Source organism: Puntigrus tetrazona, chromosome 4 (assembly GCF_018831695.1).
Source record: "Puntigrus tetrazona isolate hp1 chromosome 4, ASM1883169v1, whole genome shotgun sequence".
NCBI classification, from domain to species: Eukaryota; Metazoa; Chordata; class Actinopteri; order Cypriniformes; family Cyprinidae; genus Puntigrus; species Puntigrus tetrazona.
This window is the reverse complement of record NC_056702.1, coordinates 3,022,275-3,041,051: the sequence shown is the minus strand read 5'-3', so window position 1 is coordinate 3,041,051 and position 18,777 is coordinate 3,022,275. Positions and strand designations below refer to the sequence as shown.

Genomic DNA, 18,777 nt, shown 5'->3' with positions numbered 1-18,777 from the left:
TTCTCTTTTTCTCTGCTGTTGACGAGTAGAGAACAGGAAGGTTGTGGTTTGTCTCATATTCTGGTTTTATTGGGACTGTAATAAAGTGTCAAACTCATTTGTTAATAATTATTTTATAATGGTTAATAGAAGTGTTTTTCTGCCTCCTTGTTAAATTTGTTGTTTTATCAAATATGTAATTCTAGTTTGCTAAGATTGTTTACATTTGCTTTTTTTTCAATTGTTTCTTTTTGTTTTTCTTATTTTTAAGTGTGTTGACATGCTTTATGTTTTGAGCTTTGCTTCTACTCAAACTCTTTGAATTCTTCTTAAAACTTCAGCTGATTTGTCGTTGTCTTTTAGGATGTTGCAGATGAAGTTCGATTTAGTTCAGTTCTCAGTTAATCAAAGTCATTCAGACATTACATAATTTTCCTTGCTCCAAACTGAACCCTGCTTGCATTCACGTCATACTCCGAGAAAATCCTTCCCTTCTGCTTAGGGCGATTCATTCTAAATGCAAGAGACTTTCTCTAATCCTGTAGATTTGATGCGATATTTTTCATCCATCACTTGTGAATAGAAAACTTACTGTGATAGCATTCAGCCGCAAGCCAACCCATACAAAACATTTCAGGAACCGCGATGCGTGGACCAATTAAAGGATTTATTCTCCATTTCACAAATATGTAGTGGAACATGAAAGGAAGCCTCAGCTTGGATTAAAAGCATTTAGTTCTTCCAGGCAGTGGTCATCTGACCCTGTACTTACTGTAAGAGATCATCTCATGCAGAAGTTAATTAGATACACGGTTCCCCTGCTGTATTTGTGTGCACTTGCCATGAGTAATAAGTGTACAAGTCTGCATGTGTGTGTTTCTTGGGGCTAAGTGAACTTGACTAATTGCCGAAATGGATTATTTAGTCCCAGCAGCCCCTAGAGGATCTGGATGCCCAGCTGAGACGGGCGCTGAGTCCAGAGACCGTCCCAATCAACAGTGTCACGCACCAGGTACACGCAACACCGACAGGGGTCTGGTGAAAAACACCAGCACTCGTGGATTGAGTGCGGGATCTGTCTGATTTGATTTATTGTAGTTAAAGATTCAAAACAGCTGGGACTACTGGAAATTTCCATACACAAAGATCAGCTCCTCAGATCTCTCTCTCCGTCTACCTATTTCTGTGTGTGTGTGTGTGTGTGTGTGTGTGTGTGTGTGTGTGTGTGTGTGTGTGTATTTTTTTTTTTTTTGTGAATGTCTGTAATCTGTTTCTCATCTTTTTTTATCTTTGTAGTCATCTATCACTGGGATGCCACCTGGAGGACAGCCAGGTATGTACTCCCAATTTTACCTAAACCTATTCTTTAAAGAAACAGTAGGTAGCTAAAACGTTAAACCTGTTCTCACATTCAGCTCTGCTTATTATTAATGATTCTCTTTCAGTTCCGTTTTCTGTGGATGATGAGACACCAGCTTCACCTGCAGCTGGAGGATACAAACTGGGAAGATTTCAGGTAACTTAAACTCACAATGCGATAATGAAAGGAACAGGACGTTCATGGTTGAGTGTGACAGCAGGCGGCACTGTTCTTCTCGCTTTCGTTCAGGTGTCAGCGGCTCCCGATGAGAACGCCCCACAGGCTCCCAGCACCTCTCATGACTCATCCTCCACATCTTCTTCCTCCACCACCACCTCCTCTTCATCCTCCTCCTCCTCCTCTCTCTCTAGTCCCGAGAACACGCTGCACCGAACCTCCTCTCCCCTTAGAAACACGAAAGCAGATGTGGTTGATGGCCTCCCTGCTCTGCCCAATCGGACGACAACCCACCCCCAGCCCACCACCATCGGCCGCTTCCAGGTGACAACCAAGACTGACACAAAGGTGGGCCGTTTCTCAGTGAGCAGAGCGCAGGACGAGGCTCCTGTGGCGAGCTTACAACCCCCAGAACCCCAGCTGCCACCTCAAGCCCATCCAGCTGTGGGCAACGGTCCAGCTCAGAGTCCAGGGAGCATCAACAACTCCGTCAGCTCCTACTTCAGCAGCGACAATGACTCTGAGTTTGAAGACGAGGACTTTAAGAGAGAAGTCAGCAAGCTGAGGGAGAAGTATGTTTGGTTTTGATTTAATATATATTGTAACATAGTTGAAAGACATTCAGTGTAATTGTGACTTCCTTGTTTTCCTCCTAGGCACATGATTGAGAGTCAGGCTCTGTACACCCGGCAGAAGGCAGAGATTGATGCCCTTTTTTCTCGTTTGGGCAAAGCACCTCCCTCCATGGTAAACCCTCCCGTTGTGAACCCAGCCGGCCGTAGACGACGTCCTACCAAGAGCAAAAGCAGCAAGTCCAGCCGCAGTAGCTCACAGGGCAGCAAGAGTCCTGTTCAGCCAGGTATTCACTTGTTCTGCTTTGCCCTTTTGTGCACATCAGGGGTTGAATCCACAAAACCTCCTTAAGAATGTTTTAAATGTTTATATTCTCCTCACTGGTATTGTCGTTTAATTTTCTAACTAAAGAGTGAAGTTAAGAATTAAAAAAATATATAATACAAAATATTTGTTCTCATCTTTTTTCAATAGACAAAACATGGGACAATTTTGATATTTATTTAGTTTAATAGCATTGTAAATAAACCCTTAAATGTAAGAGTGTGTCTTAAATCTTTATTTTTTAAGGAAAAAAAATACAAATATTTGATCAATTCTCAAAGAAATGGTACACCACAAAAAATGTACCCTCAGCCCATCCAAGATTTGAAAATATTTGGCATTACATCTCTTGCTAACCAGTGGATCCTCTGCAGATGGTGAAGTGATACGTTTCTTCAAATCTATTCTCATGATTTAAACAAAAAAATCTGAATGCAAATGTGTATACCATTCCTTTACCAGTTTTTCAAAAACTGCATTACCAAGATTTCTTTAGTTCTTCTATTGGATGATTTTTGTGAATTGAGCACGAGAAACTTTTAAATCAGTATTTGTGTCCTGGCTCTGATCAGCGCTTTTTGTTGGTGGTCTTACAGCAACCAGCACTTTATCCGCACAGAGCGCTCCCTCTGTGTACCCGCCTCAGCAGGCCTTCCTGGCCCCTGGGGGGATGATAGACGGGGAGCAGCCCTCTGCTCCAGTCCTTCAAACCCTCCCCTTCTAATGAGAACCTGTGCTCCGCTTACACCAGTGACGCCACACTCTCCGCGCCCAGTTTGTGTGTCACCTCGCAAGGTAAAAATAAAGAAGCCTAACACATCACAGCCCTAAGCTTGACCCTGTGCAAAGTAACAAAGATAAAGTGACATTCGGGGTGGGCAGAAAGCATGGTTTTTGTTCTAACAATATCAGTGTGTGCATATCGTTTTAAATGTAAACTGCAAAGTAAAACTTTTAAATCATATTTTAACATTGTAATGACAACAAATTTATTTTATTTCAATGACAAGGGGTTTTTAAAAAATAAAAAGATTTTGATGAATCAATCTTAAAAAAATAAATAAATAAACGTATTTGTATGAAATAAATATAAACATTGTGGACAAGAGTAGATTAGATTTTTTTCTCCTTATTATAAAATGTCAAACATTTGCTTTGATTTTAAAATAAGGGGGGCAGCTGTTCATGCTTCACGTTCTTCTTTGCAAATTTCTGCCAAAATAATTTCAACCTTATCGCTCGCTCCTAAATAACCATTTATTGATGGTTTATTGATATTCATTTATTATTAATTTTACCATTTTGGTTTTGTAATTTGTTTTAGCTCTGACCTATATATTGAATCTTTCAAATTTGAGCAGAAAACCTCAGGAGGATGCAGTTGTCAAGTGGATGATTAAGTTATTATCCCCTGTAATGTTCTTATGATTTTTGTGATGGATCGTATACGGTCCCTATTTGTGGTAGTGCAGGTGAATATTTGCTTTGCCTATCTGAGAAAGCGCACGCTTTGGTTTGGATGAAGCTGCAGGGCTGATGCTTGAGCCTTCAGGGGGCGCTTTTCCTGCCCTTCTTTTCCGTACAGCTCGACGCTCACCCACCCAGGGCCACTCCTCCCCTCCTTCACCTCCTTCACTCTTTCTATCTGTCAGGAATTCATGGCTTACTGACCTCTGTTACCATTCTCACTGTGTATTTGTGTACGTTTCCTTTATCTCTCTCTCTCTCTCTCTCTCTCTCTGCTGCATCTCTCTCTCTCTCTCTCTCTCTCTCTCTCTCACTGTCTCTTTCTCTTTTCCACCTCTCTCTTTCTCTTTCCCTCTTTTTGTACCACAGGCTGTGTAAAGTTCAGCTGTGGGTCGGAGAGAGTGACCTTCAAACCAGGTGGCAGGAGGACGCGTTTTCTGAGTACGCCCTGCTTGGCTCTTTGTGTGTAACGCTTTTTCTTTTGTCTCTTTCCTACAATGTCATGTGATTAGTTCTTGATTCTGCCAAGCCTTCTGATTGGCCGATCATCTCAGACATTGTGTCATGAATCTTAAAAAACAAGCTCATCGCTTAACAGTTATCGTTCATATCCCATAATGCACCAGTGTAATCTATAAAGTCCGATAATAATTTCTAATTCAGCTGTGTTCCCAAGGGACACTCGGTCATTTGTAATTCATCTTATTAATATGTTCCATCATATATGCTTTGGTTTAACATCATAACAAAAATGCCCAAATTACTAATAAATTAAAAGTTGAATAACATGCTGCATTTGACAGCGTCCAAAAACAGTGCAGCTTGTAATGCAGTTTCCAAATAGTGTAAGCAATTTATACTGAAAACACACATCAATTATCAAATGCCATAAACAACTTTGTCCAATGTTGTAAATATAGCTAATAATAATAGTCCACAGACTAGTAACACTTCACAATACGGTTTCAGATGTTATCATTAATAATTATAAAAAAGGGATCATGAACTAACAGTGAACATCATTTATTAATGTTAGGTAAATAATTTCGGGATGTATAAATCAGTATTAGTTAATATGAGCAAAAATATAACTGTTAAGACACATCTGCTTTCGTTTCTAAATTGACATTAGCCTATATTAATACATTGTTCAAAAGATTATTATTAGTGTTATTTTAAATATAAAACTGTGATATATTTATAAAATTCTCATTTTAATAATTTTTATTTTTATTTAATTTTTATTTTTTTTATTATCTTATAACTTCAGATCATTTCCAAGGCTTTTTACTTCTGTTTTTTTTTTTTTTTTTAATATATGTTTATATTAATTCAATATTAAGTTTTATTTTTATTTTCTTTTTTTTTTTTGCAACTAGCAAAAAACATTTAATCATTTTAATTTACAAAAATAAGGTTAAATTGTTAAATACTAATGAGTACGTTATTGTAATTTGTTAGCCTTATATTATCATCCTTTAACATGTTACTGTATGGCTCATGTTTTTGCTGTATTGGTTGGCTGTTTCTTTTATGACACGTGCAGTGTGATCCTGCAACATACTATTCTCATTTCCTCATATTATTCACATAATAATTCAGTCTTTTGAAAGTGAACTGAAAACAGCTGACACAGTGACTACTATTTCTCCAGACTCAGCAAGTCACTGCATTTGTCTTATAATATGATGAATGTTCCTCAGAATTTGTAATTTTTATATATATATATATATATATATATATATATATATATATATATATATATATATATATATATATATATATATATATATATATATATATATATATATATATATATATATATATATATATATATATATATATATGTATATATATATGTATATATATATATATATATATATATATATATATATATATATATATATATATTGGGAGTGTAACGATTCACGTAGCATATAGTGTGCGGTTCATGGTCATTTTCCAAATCACCAAAGTGATCATCCCTATCCCTTTGTTAGTGGAGACATGTCATTTCCTCATCTTCAGCTGGGATGACATCGCTCCCAAACGACTAAATAATGACACGTATGGGCTGTGCTCACTCAAGTCTCCACTAACAAGGGAATAGGGTTTGGAAAATGACCGTGAATTGTACGTTATACATGGTATGTGACTCGTTACACCCCTACTATATACATACATGTTAAAAGAGGGATTTGAAGTCGTTCGTAGCAAGCAGGTATTTTCACACATCCTCTCACATCAGCGCAGTCTTCTTTTGCAATCTTTGTTTTTTAGCTGGCCTCACAATGTTAATACACCCGATCACCTGAGCCGATAGTCACAACCTTCCTTCGCTCACCCCACCTTCACTGAGCATGAACGTAACAGCCATCAGGGCTTGATTTCAGGTTTTAGACTAGCATGTTCTGATAAACTCCCATAATGCACTGTGTTGGACATGGAGTTACTGTAACGTTGATTCTCTCCAATCCCACCGTTCTCTCCATGCTTCAGGGAAGATGGTGAAAAAAGTGTGCCCCTGCAACCAACTCTGTAGTAATTATCTCTTTTTTTTTTTTACATCCTCCCACTCCTCCTTCCCTCTCTTTCCTGTCGTCACCTCTCGCTTCATGTCCTGTGGCCTGTTGAAGCTGATCTTCCCGCTAAGCTCTCAGGCTGACTTGAGCATTTCTTTCCTGTGATGACCCATTCATGTGTTTATAAGTGTGGCATGCCACATGTGTTTTCACTCTCAAATTAAACTCGCACTGCGCTAAATTTGAAAGCGAACTGGAAATCGTTCTCGATAAACGCCTAGCCACGCGGCGACGCCACACTCAGCAGCAGACTGACTAATGCACTCTAAATGGACCCGTCTAAGCACTCATCCCATTACGCGCAAGCCAATTTGAAGCCCCAGACTCCCTTCTGCACTTTTCCTTTATCCCCTTAAGACTCATCCCGCTCACTGCACATCAACCTCATCCTGTTTGGATGGCGTTTCTCACCCATTACAAGGGCCTAATGAGGCCTGGCTGATTTCCCCCTCGCTGTGCACAAGGCTTAATCACTATCCAGTGCACAAGCCGCCGTAGTGAGGGAATACAACTCACATTTTGCACACAGAAAGGTAGGTTTTCACAAAGAGGATTCTGGGGTCCTCTATTAATGAACAAAATGAATGGAAGTCATCCAGTAAATGCTGAAGTCTAGCTGTGTGTGGAGCCTGCACCTCTCCCTTGCCCCTTTTCCACCAGGTGGTGCTGGTGCTTGGCTAGTAACTTTTTTTTATTTGTTAATTTTCTTATGGCCAAAGTTTTATGAATGAAGTAACATCCACAATATTTTATGTGGATGCGTGTGTTTGAAATCGGTAATACAGTATTATTGTGAAATATTAGATTTCTTAATAACCTAATTTAGTATATTATGAAATATCATTTATTTCTATGATCAGAGCTGAATTTTCAGCATCATTACGCCACTCTTGGAGTATAATGTCACATGACCATTATTCTTATCAATATTGAAAACAGTTGTGCTTTTCAGTATTTTTGTGCAACCCCTGATATTCGTTTCAGGATTATTTGACGAAAATAATGTAATTTACTTGAAATACTGTAGAAATGTTTTGTAACATTATAAAATGATGTGCCAAATAGAAGAATTCATTTCTGTATTAAATGTAAATACTCCTTTCTGGGCAGTCATTTTTTTGGTTTCTAATTAAATGTAAATATATGGTTAATAATGAATTCTATTCTAACTATTCTATTCTATTCCATTTTTATATAGTTAATGTAAAGCTTGATGTATTCTTTTTCTATCTTGGACTTTTTTATGTAATTTTACATCTACCACGTTAAGCTAACTGAGACTTGTTATAGCACTTGCTTACTCCTCTTTTGTTGATTTTGATTGCTTCCTCATTTTGTTAGTCATTTAGATCAAAGCGTGTGCTAAATGTGTAAACGTAATGAATACAATTTTACTTGAATTCAATGCATAAACTGCATAAATTCTTCACAATTTAAATTAATACATTATGAATTAATATAATTCAAAATACTTTTTTTACACATTGCATTACAGTAATTAAAATTGTAATTGAAATAGTAATAACATAATAATAATAATAATAATTGTAATATTTAATCAAAATTGTATTTGTGTAAAATAGATATCTATTAATGTTTTAATGTTCTAATTCATGAAATGTATTACATTTAAATGTGTATATATAAATATGTAAAATAGACATGCAATAAAAATTATAAATTCAAACTGTAGTGAACACAGACTATGCATTTTTATTTTATTTTTATTTTTTTATTATTATTCAGTTTTAAGGGCCAGTACAAACCACTTTTTTATCCGTGAAAATGTATGAAATTGGGTACCGGCTTTGGCACCAGCACCAGCATGGTGGAAAAGGAGTAACTATATTTCAAAGCATGGCTTGCTCTGGACTACATTGCCCAGAATCCTTTTGGTGCTTCAGTCTTGGCGCAGTGTTTCGTCTTTTTGTTGCTGCATTCTGGAGGGGCTGTGTTTGCCATCCTAACCGGTCTTATCTGGGTCGCCTGGTGGCTGTCTGCATAACTGGCAAGATATTTGTGCTGTTTGTATTCAACTGTGCAAGATTTTTTTTTTTTTCCCCATCAGCTTTATTTTTGACTTATTTTTCAAATGCATCAGCTCTTTGTTCCTCGACAGATGTGTAGATAAATGGACCAATCAGCTTATACCTGTGCATGTTTAAGGGCCGTTACTTCTTGTAGTCATGACAGTGATGAGTCTTACGAAGGAGCTGAGGCATTTCCACTCATCTTGCTTCACATTAACTGCTCTGTAAGCAAAGCTTTTTTGTAAAAAAAATATAAAAATCACTGCAATGCTTTGTGTTTCATAAAGAGGCTTATTTACTTCCTGATAATATTAATGTGCTAACAAAAATAAGAACGTTATATGTCCTAGTTTAGCTAATGGTACTAATCAAGTCTTATCAAGCTTCTATATAGTGAGTATTGAAAGTTTTATATTGTTGGCCTCCATGAATTTTGAGACATTGCAGTTCGGTTTATTGTAATACTGGAGCACATGGTGAATCCATTTCCATTTCACCACCCCTTTTGCTCCCTCTTGTGTTGCAATGAAAACAATCATGGCGAGCATGATAATGAAGCCCAGGCAGATGCTGAGCACTAGGTTTATGCACCGATGGAAAGCCAGAGATGGTGTTTTAATACTGTCTTCGTGACCTGTTTTGCAGGCTGGACTCAAACTGATAAAAGTGTCACTTTAGCCTCAGAGCGGATGCCCAGGTGCTCGATAGGGCCTCACTGCCATGACTTTTTTGTATACACATGACATTTACATTATACAGTTGTACTCGTAAGTTTACATACCCTTTATATAATCTGCAATATGTTTTGTCGTTTTTTTAAATTACTAGAGATTGAATTTTTATTTAGAGTTGCCCTGAAGGACCTGCATAACAGATAAGTCTTAAAACAAAATCATCAGCTTAAATTGTATAATTTTTAGTGCTTTCCAGCCTTTTAGTTCTTTATTTTAAATGTTAAGCTTTTACTGAAAGTAGCACTGTTTATTTATTTTAATCAAGCTTTTATTAGTTTAACTAAAGATTTATTTCCTGGTTAAAAAGCAATTTTGAATGTAGCATTTTGAATATGTTTGATTGTCAAATCTGTTATGTCTAAAAATCTGAATCAGGTCAAACCCGGACAGGACTAAATAAAATATATATACAATAAATTAAAAATCTTTAAATCAAACATTTTGCTAATTATATAAGGCGTATGTAATCTAATGCAAGAAACTGTATATAAAAATATACACATATTAATATAGTCTGTGGGGCTTCAGATTGTATCAGCTGTTTCAGTGTAATGCATGTTGTACTGACTTCCTTTTTACGATCATTTTCTCTCTTCCTGTCTGTTTCTCCACTCAGGGACGAGCAGCACCAACACGGTGGCGGGAACCGTACAGAATCAAAACCAGCCGCCCGTCTCTCAGTCCCAGAGCTGCAAGGGCATGTTCACAGACGAGCTGCACAAATTGGTGGACAACTGGGCCAGGGATGCTATGAACCTGTCGCAGGGCAAGAGAAGCTCCAAGCACCAACAACAAGTGGTTCCCCAGGGCCACAGCTACGAAGTAAGATTTTGTCCTGCGCAGTTTCCAACTTTTAGGCCTTCAAGGTCCTCTTTTCTAGTTTAGCTTTAGGGTCAGAGTTGATCGTTTTTCCTTTCTCCTTCTCTTAGATGGTTCCTCCTACCAATATGGGCCGTAAGTACTCGGCTCCTGGCCAGCTGTGCCCAAGCATCGCTTCAACTCTGAGTGGCCACCCGCCCATTCCCAACACTCCCGCTACCTCTCTGGGGGCCCGGAAAGGCTCCTTGTGTCCCACACCGCAGTATGGCTACCCCTCTGCACCTTACAGCGCCCAGTGGGCTGGTTCAGTCGCACACACCCAGGCCGGTTTGCTGGCCACCTCGCAACCCCTGGGACAGTATCCCCAGGTTCCCACCCCTTTACAGACCTTCCACATCAGCACTTTGCAAAAGTCAGTGAGCCACCCGGGTGGACCCAACCTGAAGACCACGTAGGGCAGGGCCTAGCCGCTCCAGGCCTAAATAAATAACTTTTGAGTTGGGGGAAGGAAGGGGGTGGATTGGGCAAGCGTTTGAGTGCATTGCAGAGATTCTGTCACGTGAGTGGATGCTTAAGAAAGAAGATGCCAGAATCTGCATGCATGCTCACAGATAATGCCACGGGGATGACGCACAACGACGCAAGGGATTAGAGAGAATGAAAATAAAACGGCGGACAATTGTGTGCAATGTTACGTGGCCAAAGAAGGTGTGACCATTTTTATTGTTAAGGTGTGTAGTGATGGCATCCTTCACCACCCAGCCCCAAACATTTGTCAAGGGGTTCGATTAGAGATTTGCTGACCGAAAATGGAACAAACGCCACCGGCATCCATCTGTATATCCTCCTGATATATTCATACATCAAGCATGTCAACAAAAACGGAGGTCGGGTGGGTGACGGTGAGCAGCGAAGAGACTAGAACTCAGTTCCCCTCTTGCCCTAAACCCTCTGCTGCAATGCCATGGAATAATGCAATAATTACAATGGTAGAAAAAAGCCCATTTTAAAACACAGGAAGTGGCCTTCATTAGATAAAATGAGAAAATCCATGTACAGATCTCCTTTGTTTTTAAATTGGGTTATAAGGGTTTGATTTCATTCATTTGATTGGTTGGTTGGTTTTTCTTCCCTATGCCCTTCAAGCCGGCCTTGTGTAGCAGAATGTTAGGGACAGTACTTTTTTTTTTTTTTTTTTTGTCACATGTTCAGAGGCCTTTCAGCTGCCCCCTGAGATTTGTACTGCAAAGCTCCTACATGCATCCCAGCATGCACATTCACACTCTGACCGTCCTCTTCTAGTTTTTTCATCGGGCCACATCACAAGGTGACTTGAAATGGTGGATAAAATCAGTTGGTTTGGGGTTTAGATACGGGATCGGTCGCCTTGGAAGCCCGTGAAGCTTTAAATCTATGGCTAATTATCAGCCTTTTCAAATCATGGCAGCATTAGGGGCCTCTTACAGATGGTTTGATCGAGACATTCAAATAAGAAGTCGTGTTCTGTATGGACCTGTATTTACTCATCAGTTTTTGATGTTGAAACACTGTGATTATTATAAATGTTGTTGGACAACATTCGATAAAAAGAAAGTAGACAAAAAAAAAAAACATGAAATTTTGGAGGGTTTTGGATATTAGCGTTCATGAGATGTAAGGCTAGCTATTTCATTATTCACATCTTATTGGAGACACTTTAATCCTTTTTTCCCCTTTGTACTTTCTTTATATTATTAGATAAATGTGAATGTAAATGGATTCAATTAACGTACTTGAAGAAACGAATCTTTCCCTAAACCCGGTGAGCTTTCTGAAGATTCTAGTGCCTTGCTTTATTTTTGTGTTACTAGTTTTTGCTTTGGGGTTTAATATAAACGGCAGCGGAGAGTCTCTGGTTGGAGTGCTGGACTTCACAGAAGGTGATTATTAATATATTGCAGGAACGAGGTGTTGTTTTGGATGCCGTTTTGAATTGGCTACGACTGAATCCATTTGATGGCACAGTCCTAGTCGCCAAAAGCTTCGTGTATAAGGTGCGCAAACACACGATCCAGCCGTTATATCACATTCAAAGGCTGTCAAAGTGTTTAAGGGTTGAGTTTTAGATACTTTGATCAATCTACCTTAGTATGCAAGTGGAAGTGTGCCTATCATCAGCACATAGATGAGTCATTTGAACTTCTTTTTCCGACAACCGCGGTGTCTTTGTTTTCCAGATGGATTCTTAAACCGTGCGAACGCTTCTTGTGAAGGTGAGGGTTCGGCTCAGATAGAAACGCGGGACGAGGAAAGTTAGTACGTATGGGACAGTATGTTGTAAGTATCTCAAAACCACCAATAGCTTAGATGTTTTTCCAGCACTGCTCAATCGGTTTTGACGCCATCCAGCGTCGAATCCTCTCTGGTGTGCATAGGGAGACACGTTTGACTCATTTAGCAACAGATGTGACAGCAAGTCGAGAAAAGGACCAGAAAGGTGGGAGGAAGACTGTTAGCGGCCCTCACCGACACAAGAACGCCACTCTCTGCCAAAACAGCACTTTGAAGACTATTTCTGGCTGGTTTCTCTTCAATCCGCTTCTTCTTAACTCTCACTGCCCATGTAAGTTCTCACATCACCGTACTGACAACGGCCTTCGGTTTTTGCGGCAGATCAGTAGCTTCTTTTTGGAAAACCTTTGTGTAGCAGTCAGTCGGATCACTCTTGTAAATGCTTTGGTTTAGCACATTCGACTGTGCAGACGAATAGAGAACAGTCCTGGTCCACCAGAAACAAATGTACAGATCCTTAGAGCATTTTATTTGGGGTACAATAACGTAGTGGAGATGCTCTCATCACCTTAACTACTGAAAGGACTTAGATTTCAACTCGTTACATACCGCTTAGTGTGCCGTCTGCGTGAAAGGTCTGGTACAGGAGCTTCACTTTAGGTCAACTGTACAGTTTAGATTCTCAACTGGCTCTCTATATTCAAAATCTGATCGTTTCACCTTTATCTCTTGCTTTGTACACAACGCTTTACCTGTAGACAGCTCGTTTGTTTCCCACTTTACGTCGCTCGGTTCATTCAAACTGTGAACACATCAAAAGGTCTTTAACAAAGAGGTCCAACCTGCTCAGTGTTCAGACTAATGAAATACTACCTTCTGAGTGCCATGTCCCTGTCTCAGATATGACGCAAGTGTTAATTTGCTCTCGCTGTAAGAAACAGGTCCCCCTGTTTGACTGTAGAGGGCGCTAATGTAACTGCAGTGCAGGACGTACAAAGTTAAACGAGATTCGCCTCTGACCTCTGATGGAAATGATACAGCACCTTGGAAAATATAAACAAAAAAAAAAAAAACTTTTCTTTGCTTTGAAAAAAAAAAATGTTTGCAGCGTGCTGATGTACGAACGAGCCGTTCAGCGTCGCTAGACATTCAGTTTATGATGAAAAAAAACAATACAATGTATTTTTCCTTTCTTTTTGCATGAGACTTTAGTTACACAGGAAAAAAAAAATGCACACAAACTCACTCTAAACTATCTTATTGAATGAATCCTCCTTACTAGTCGCTCTCCTGTGGAAAGAAATACAACAGAACAATGTTTACTTAATGCTACTGACCCGTCATTAAGTTATTTTGTTTTGTACTACTATCTGATCCGCTTGTTTTGCTGTCTTTTGAGTCTCTAGATTTCCTCTGGTGACTTTCATTCAGTGTTTGTTTTTGTTTTTCTCCGTATGATATTTAACATTGTACAAAATGTTAAAAGAGTTACTTAAAATGAAAACCAAACAAAAACATGTAGGGAATCATCGGCAATGTTTAACTGTATGTTTTGCACTAAGTATAGGATGTTCAAGCTTCATATAAAACTGCGCTTTGCGCTCCAATAAAACAGCATTTGTTACCCTATTTGTAAACTTAATAAAAGTCATTTAAGTAAATCAAGCTTGCCTCTGCTTCTCATTTCACAATAAGTGCTGGAATAGTTAACATTCGGTTCAGAGCCTTAAAGCTGATGAAATAAAAATGTGTTGAATATCATGTACTTTCTGTTTGCTACTACTCTTAGAATAACCGTGCGAAGACATTTATATAGGCTTAACGGACAGATATGTTGTAAGTGACTCTCGAAGGACCAGAACCACATCCACTTTTTATATTACAATCATGCATCACTTATAAATGATCAAAAACAAAGTAGCTGTTAAGATTGGTACAGTTTGGAATCGGTAAAATGTGCTTAGGGGAAAAAATATCGGAATATGCCTAATAATTATGCATGGGGTGTATGTCCAATACCTGCTTGTGTATGTGGTGTTAAAAGAGAATTGTGTTTTTTGGTTAAAAGTATGGTGGGAATTGTTGGAGATGAATTTCTTGGGTAATGGGGGTACTAAATCTTCTGGCCCTGAGGTAAATGACACACTCTGCACATGCACTAATGTTTACACGAGCACCTTAGATGTTGGGCCGTCCCCATTGCATTCCCTTTTGACCCGTGTTGCGAATCTTTACTATTTTACTATTTAAGTACTTCACTGCTTTTAAAATATTAAAGGCTTTTGCGGTCCGACCAACATGTTTATTGCCTTATAAACTTATTATTGCCTTATTGTCTTGTGAAATAACTCGTCTTTTATACTTTTTTTAACAAGGTGTCATAGTCTTTTCTTTCTTTTTACTGAGATTACTTTTTTAGGGTAAATATATTAAACATTTTATTGAAAATGGCATAAACTTCAAATAAATAAAAATGGTTTTTAGTTTTTAATGGTACCAGTATTTCAGTATATTTCTGCTTTTGCGGCCAATGGGGAATTGCTCAAATAATTTTAATCCATTGCTTACATGCCTTCTTAGAGAGCAATTTTACCCACACCTGACACGTGTAAATACACCATGTTTGATGATCATATTTAATACAGATAAGCTTGGGATTTTAGCGCCTGCTGATCACCTTATGTCAGATTTTTGTGATTGCACCGGCTTTAAAAAGGGGTGAAGATCCAGAGGCATCCATACAAGCGAGCTGAGCATTTCAAGGCTAAATCACCCCTCAACTACTTCTTGTAATGTGTTATTATTTTGTCTGGTGTGGCTCTGCTTTTGGGGGGCAGACAGAATATCGCAAGCACACCAGTCATCCCTCAACTTCCCGTACTGTAGATGTGACGAAACCCTGAAGCTGGAGGTGTGGGACAAACACCTGAATTTTGATGATAACCAGGGCAAGTGTACCAAACTGATGCAATATTGGTCTTTCAGTGTTTCTTGTAATCTGAGCAAGGGAACTGTGTTTTACAGATAAGAGTTGTCACAATAGATCTGTTCCAATCCAGCACTTTGTGATGACAAACCTCTACTCTTACTAGCCTGATAATAAAGTCCACGATATGCATTGGACATTCACACTGAATTTTTATGTTTTTGTGCCATTGCACGCATGGTGGAAATAGTTATCAGACTCAGTCTGTCGTATCTTAATAAGTCGAGATATTGGATTCGCAATACAGCTCTCGTTCTCGTGTATGTGCTTCTTCTCATCAGATTATCGTAAACGAGTGTTTTGCACCAGTTTTTATGCTAAAGAAAGAGAAGTGCACATCAAATGTGTGTGTGTGTGTAGGATCTTGCGATATATGAAGATCTCTTTAGTTTCTCTTTAGGTAGAAGCAGAGATCTGCCAGCAGGACAAACCACTACAAACATGGTTATCATTTTTATATGCACCCAAACATATAAATGGACACACGCAATTAAAAGCAAGCTTGCTAAACAAGTAATCAGTTACTAGTAGAAAAAACGATTCCAGCGACGTGTAGCGTTTGCGATGCCAATCCAAATCTACTTTTGCTGTTTTACGACGAAAAAAAGCGCCTGTGCGCCAATGCTCAAAATCTAAAAATCGGTCGTCTTTATTCTCTTAAGAAGTAAAATGTGTTTTTTGGGCGTAACGTGCAATAAACCAACCGGGGTATCATCTCCCATTCCCTTTAAGATGGAGTTGTGCCCACGCCATGGAGGAACTGAAGAACAGTTGAAGAAATGAAAGAACAGATTCGTGCAATGGGTTTATTTTCACAGCCTTGACCAACGGTTTTCCCAATGACTGTAAGTAGGCCACCGTGTTTTATAATAATATTTAACGCAGATAAGCATGGGATTTAAACATCTGTTGATTGAAGACTTTTCTGATAGCACTGGCTTTATAAAGGGGCAGAGGATCAGGAATTATTTATACAGACTCTAATACTACAGTGCGGTAAACGTTTCTACGTTCGTTGCATTTCAGTTTATGCGTAACAAGTCTTCATTATAACTGATGGTTTGTGTTTCCTGACAGTCATGGCGGTGTCCGGTCATCTCGGGTTGGCGTCTCTGGTCGTGTTGATGCTGGCGTCTCAGCTGGACTTTTCCAGCGCCGCCGTGCTCGTGTATGACTTGCACGCCAACAACCTGTCCGGTGATGCTGCTGGAAACAAACCCGATCCGTACCTCAAGATCTGGTGTGGTGGCTCTTTCGAGGATACAAATTACATCAAAGATAATTCTAATCCTCAGTGGACAGAGAGCTTCACCTTCTCAAGCTGTGATTCCGGCGACAAACTGAAGATGGAGGTGTGGGACAAAGACACGACGTACGACGATCACTTGGGCTGGTACAGTGGACCGGTGGGAATCGGAAACAACAATCACATTTCTTTTTCTGTTGGACAAGGCACTATGTATTTAAGCTACGATGTGAAATAAATCTGCTCCAAACACGGACTTGCTTTGAGACAAGCTTCTTTGCAAGAGGTTCGTTAGTAATAAAGTAGAACGCTATGTTTTGCACTGACGTGTGTTTATTAGAGTCTAACCACTGCTGACTTTTTATTTTAACTGTCTATTTTCAATATTTCCAAACAATCATTTTCATCACTTCAACATCCACACCCATCTTTATTGCTTTTATAACAAAAAGAAGTAGTTATTGCGACACTTCTAGCAGAAATGCTTATATACATTCACGTCATGGCAATCACCATGCAAAAGAAAAACAAATCTACACACAAATACCCATACACAGGTATACAAATACATACAATAAATAAATAATAGCCTCCTTGTATCAGACAATATGTCATAAATTATATATTTTTCTTAAATCTTGAATAATGCCTTGGAATGTATCTTTGGCATCTCTCAATCAAAACGGTATTTATCCAGACCCGGGCCAAGCAGTAAGTTCTTCTTTAGATGCAGAGAGCATTGAACTGGAGGAAGAAAAACAAAACTGAAAAACGTTTGATTTTGTAGTTGGCTCCAGGGCACTGAATCGTACTTTTCTTTACACGCTTGGCAGTTGGTTATATAATGCAAGTTGTATCACAATCTGTAGATACTGCATGCAAAGGGTTTAAGGATCAGAAACCTTGCCACACAGTAAATGCCTTGTGTTCGAATATATGTTGACTCATTTCAATAGTGTTAAATCATTATAACCGAAGGTTTGTCAAGTCTAATGCAAGTCTCTGGAGTTCCCAGAATGTGTCTTTGAAGGTTTAGCACAAAATACCCTAAGGATCATTTATAATATCATTTTGAAAATGGATATTTGAGAGGAAGCAGAAACGCTCTGATTGTGGTGCCTGTTTCTTTAAATGCAAATGAGCTTCCGCGACACGCCCCCTTTCCAGAATAGAGCTAGTACTCTACCTGCTTAAAAAAAAAGATTGTGTTTATCGCGTTGAAATAATGCGTTTTAAACCACATTAATTTAAACTTCTGATATATGGTTTTCTGAGTGGACGCAATTCAATTCAAATGATCTTTATGGACATAAAGTCCCACACTTCCACCTTTACTTCACTGCTTTTAAAATATTAAAGGCTTTTATGTCCGACCAACATGCTTATTGCCTTATAAACTTATTATTGCCTTAATGTCTTGTGAAATAACTCGTCTTTTAAATTTTTTTAACAAGGTGTCATAGTCTTTTCTTTCTTTTTACTGAGATTACTTTTTTAGGGTAAATATATTAAACATTTTATTGAAAATGGCATAAACTTCAAATTAATAAAAAAAACAACCCTGAAACCAATATGAACCGTTTTTAATGGTACCAGTATTTCAGTATATTTCTGCTTTTGCAGCCAAATAATTTTAAACCATTGCTTACATGCCTTCTTAGAGAGCAATTTTACCCACACCTGACACGTGTAAATACACCATGTTTGATGATCATATTTAATACAGATAAGCTTGGGATTTTAGCGCCTGCTGATCACCTTATGTCAGATTTTTGTGATTGCACCGGCTTTAAAAAGGGGTGAAGATCCAGAGGCATCCATACAAGCGAGCTGAGCATTTCAAGGCTAAATCACCCCTCAACTACTTCTTGTAATGTGTTATTATTTTGTCTGGTGTGGCTCTGCTTTTGGGGCAGACAGAATATCGCAAGCACACCAGTCATCCCTCAACTTTCCCGTACTGTAGATGTGACGAAACCCTGAAGCTGGAGGTGTGGGACAAACACCTGAATTTTGATGATAACCAGGGCAAGTGTACCAAACTGATGCAATATTGGTCTTTCAGTGTTTCTTGTAATCTGAGCAAGGGAACTGTGTTTTACAGATAAGAGTTGTCACAATAGATCTGTTCCAATCCAGCACTTTGTGATGACAAACCTCTACTCTTACTAGCCTGATAATAAAGTCCACGATATGCATTGGACATTCACACTGAATTTTTATGTTTTT

At 38.6% G+C, this 18,777-nt stretch overlaps 2 protein-coding genes across 2 annotated transcripts in view; both read left to right on the top strand.

Moving 5' to 3' along the window:
- The window catches only part of wnk1b (WNK lysine deficient protein kinase 1b), a 67,335-nt gene extending 53,354 nt beyond the window's left edge, over positions 1-13,981 (top strand). The window contains 11 exon segments of the mRNA XM_043236381.1: positions 905-991; positions 1,276-1,312; positions 1,425-1,495; positions 1,589-2,088; positions 2,173-2,375; positions 3,010-3,101; positions 3,103-3,208; positions 4,250-4,342; positions 6,380-6,421; positions 9,843-10,048; positions 10,156-13,981. Coding sequence (XP_043092316.1) covers positions 905-991; positions 1,276-1,312; positions 1,425-1,495; positions 1,589-2,088; positions 2,173-2,375; positions 3,010-3,101; positions 3,103-3,208; positions 4,250-4,342; positions 6,380-6,421; positions 9,843-10,048; positions 10,156-10,500 — 1,782 coding nt within the window. The 3' untranslated portion in view covers positions 10,501-13,981.
- Positions 13,982-16,226: 2,245 nt separating this feature from the next.
- Positions 16,227-16,804, top strand: LOC122343240 (perforin-1-like). Its single transcript, XM_043237574.1, has 2 exons — positions 16,227-16,298; positions 16,380-16,804. The coding sequence occupies exon 2, from the start codon at positions 16,382-16,384 to the stop codon at positions 16,784-16,786; it is 405 nt and encodes a 134-aa protein (XP_043093509.1). The 5' UTR covers positions 16,227-16,298; positions 16,380-16,381; the 3' UTR covers positions 16,787-16,804.
- The last annotated feature ends 1,973 nt before the right edge of the window (positions 16,805-18,777 follow it).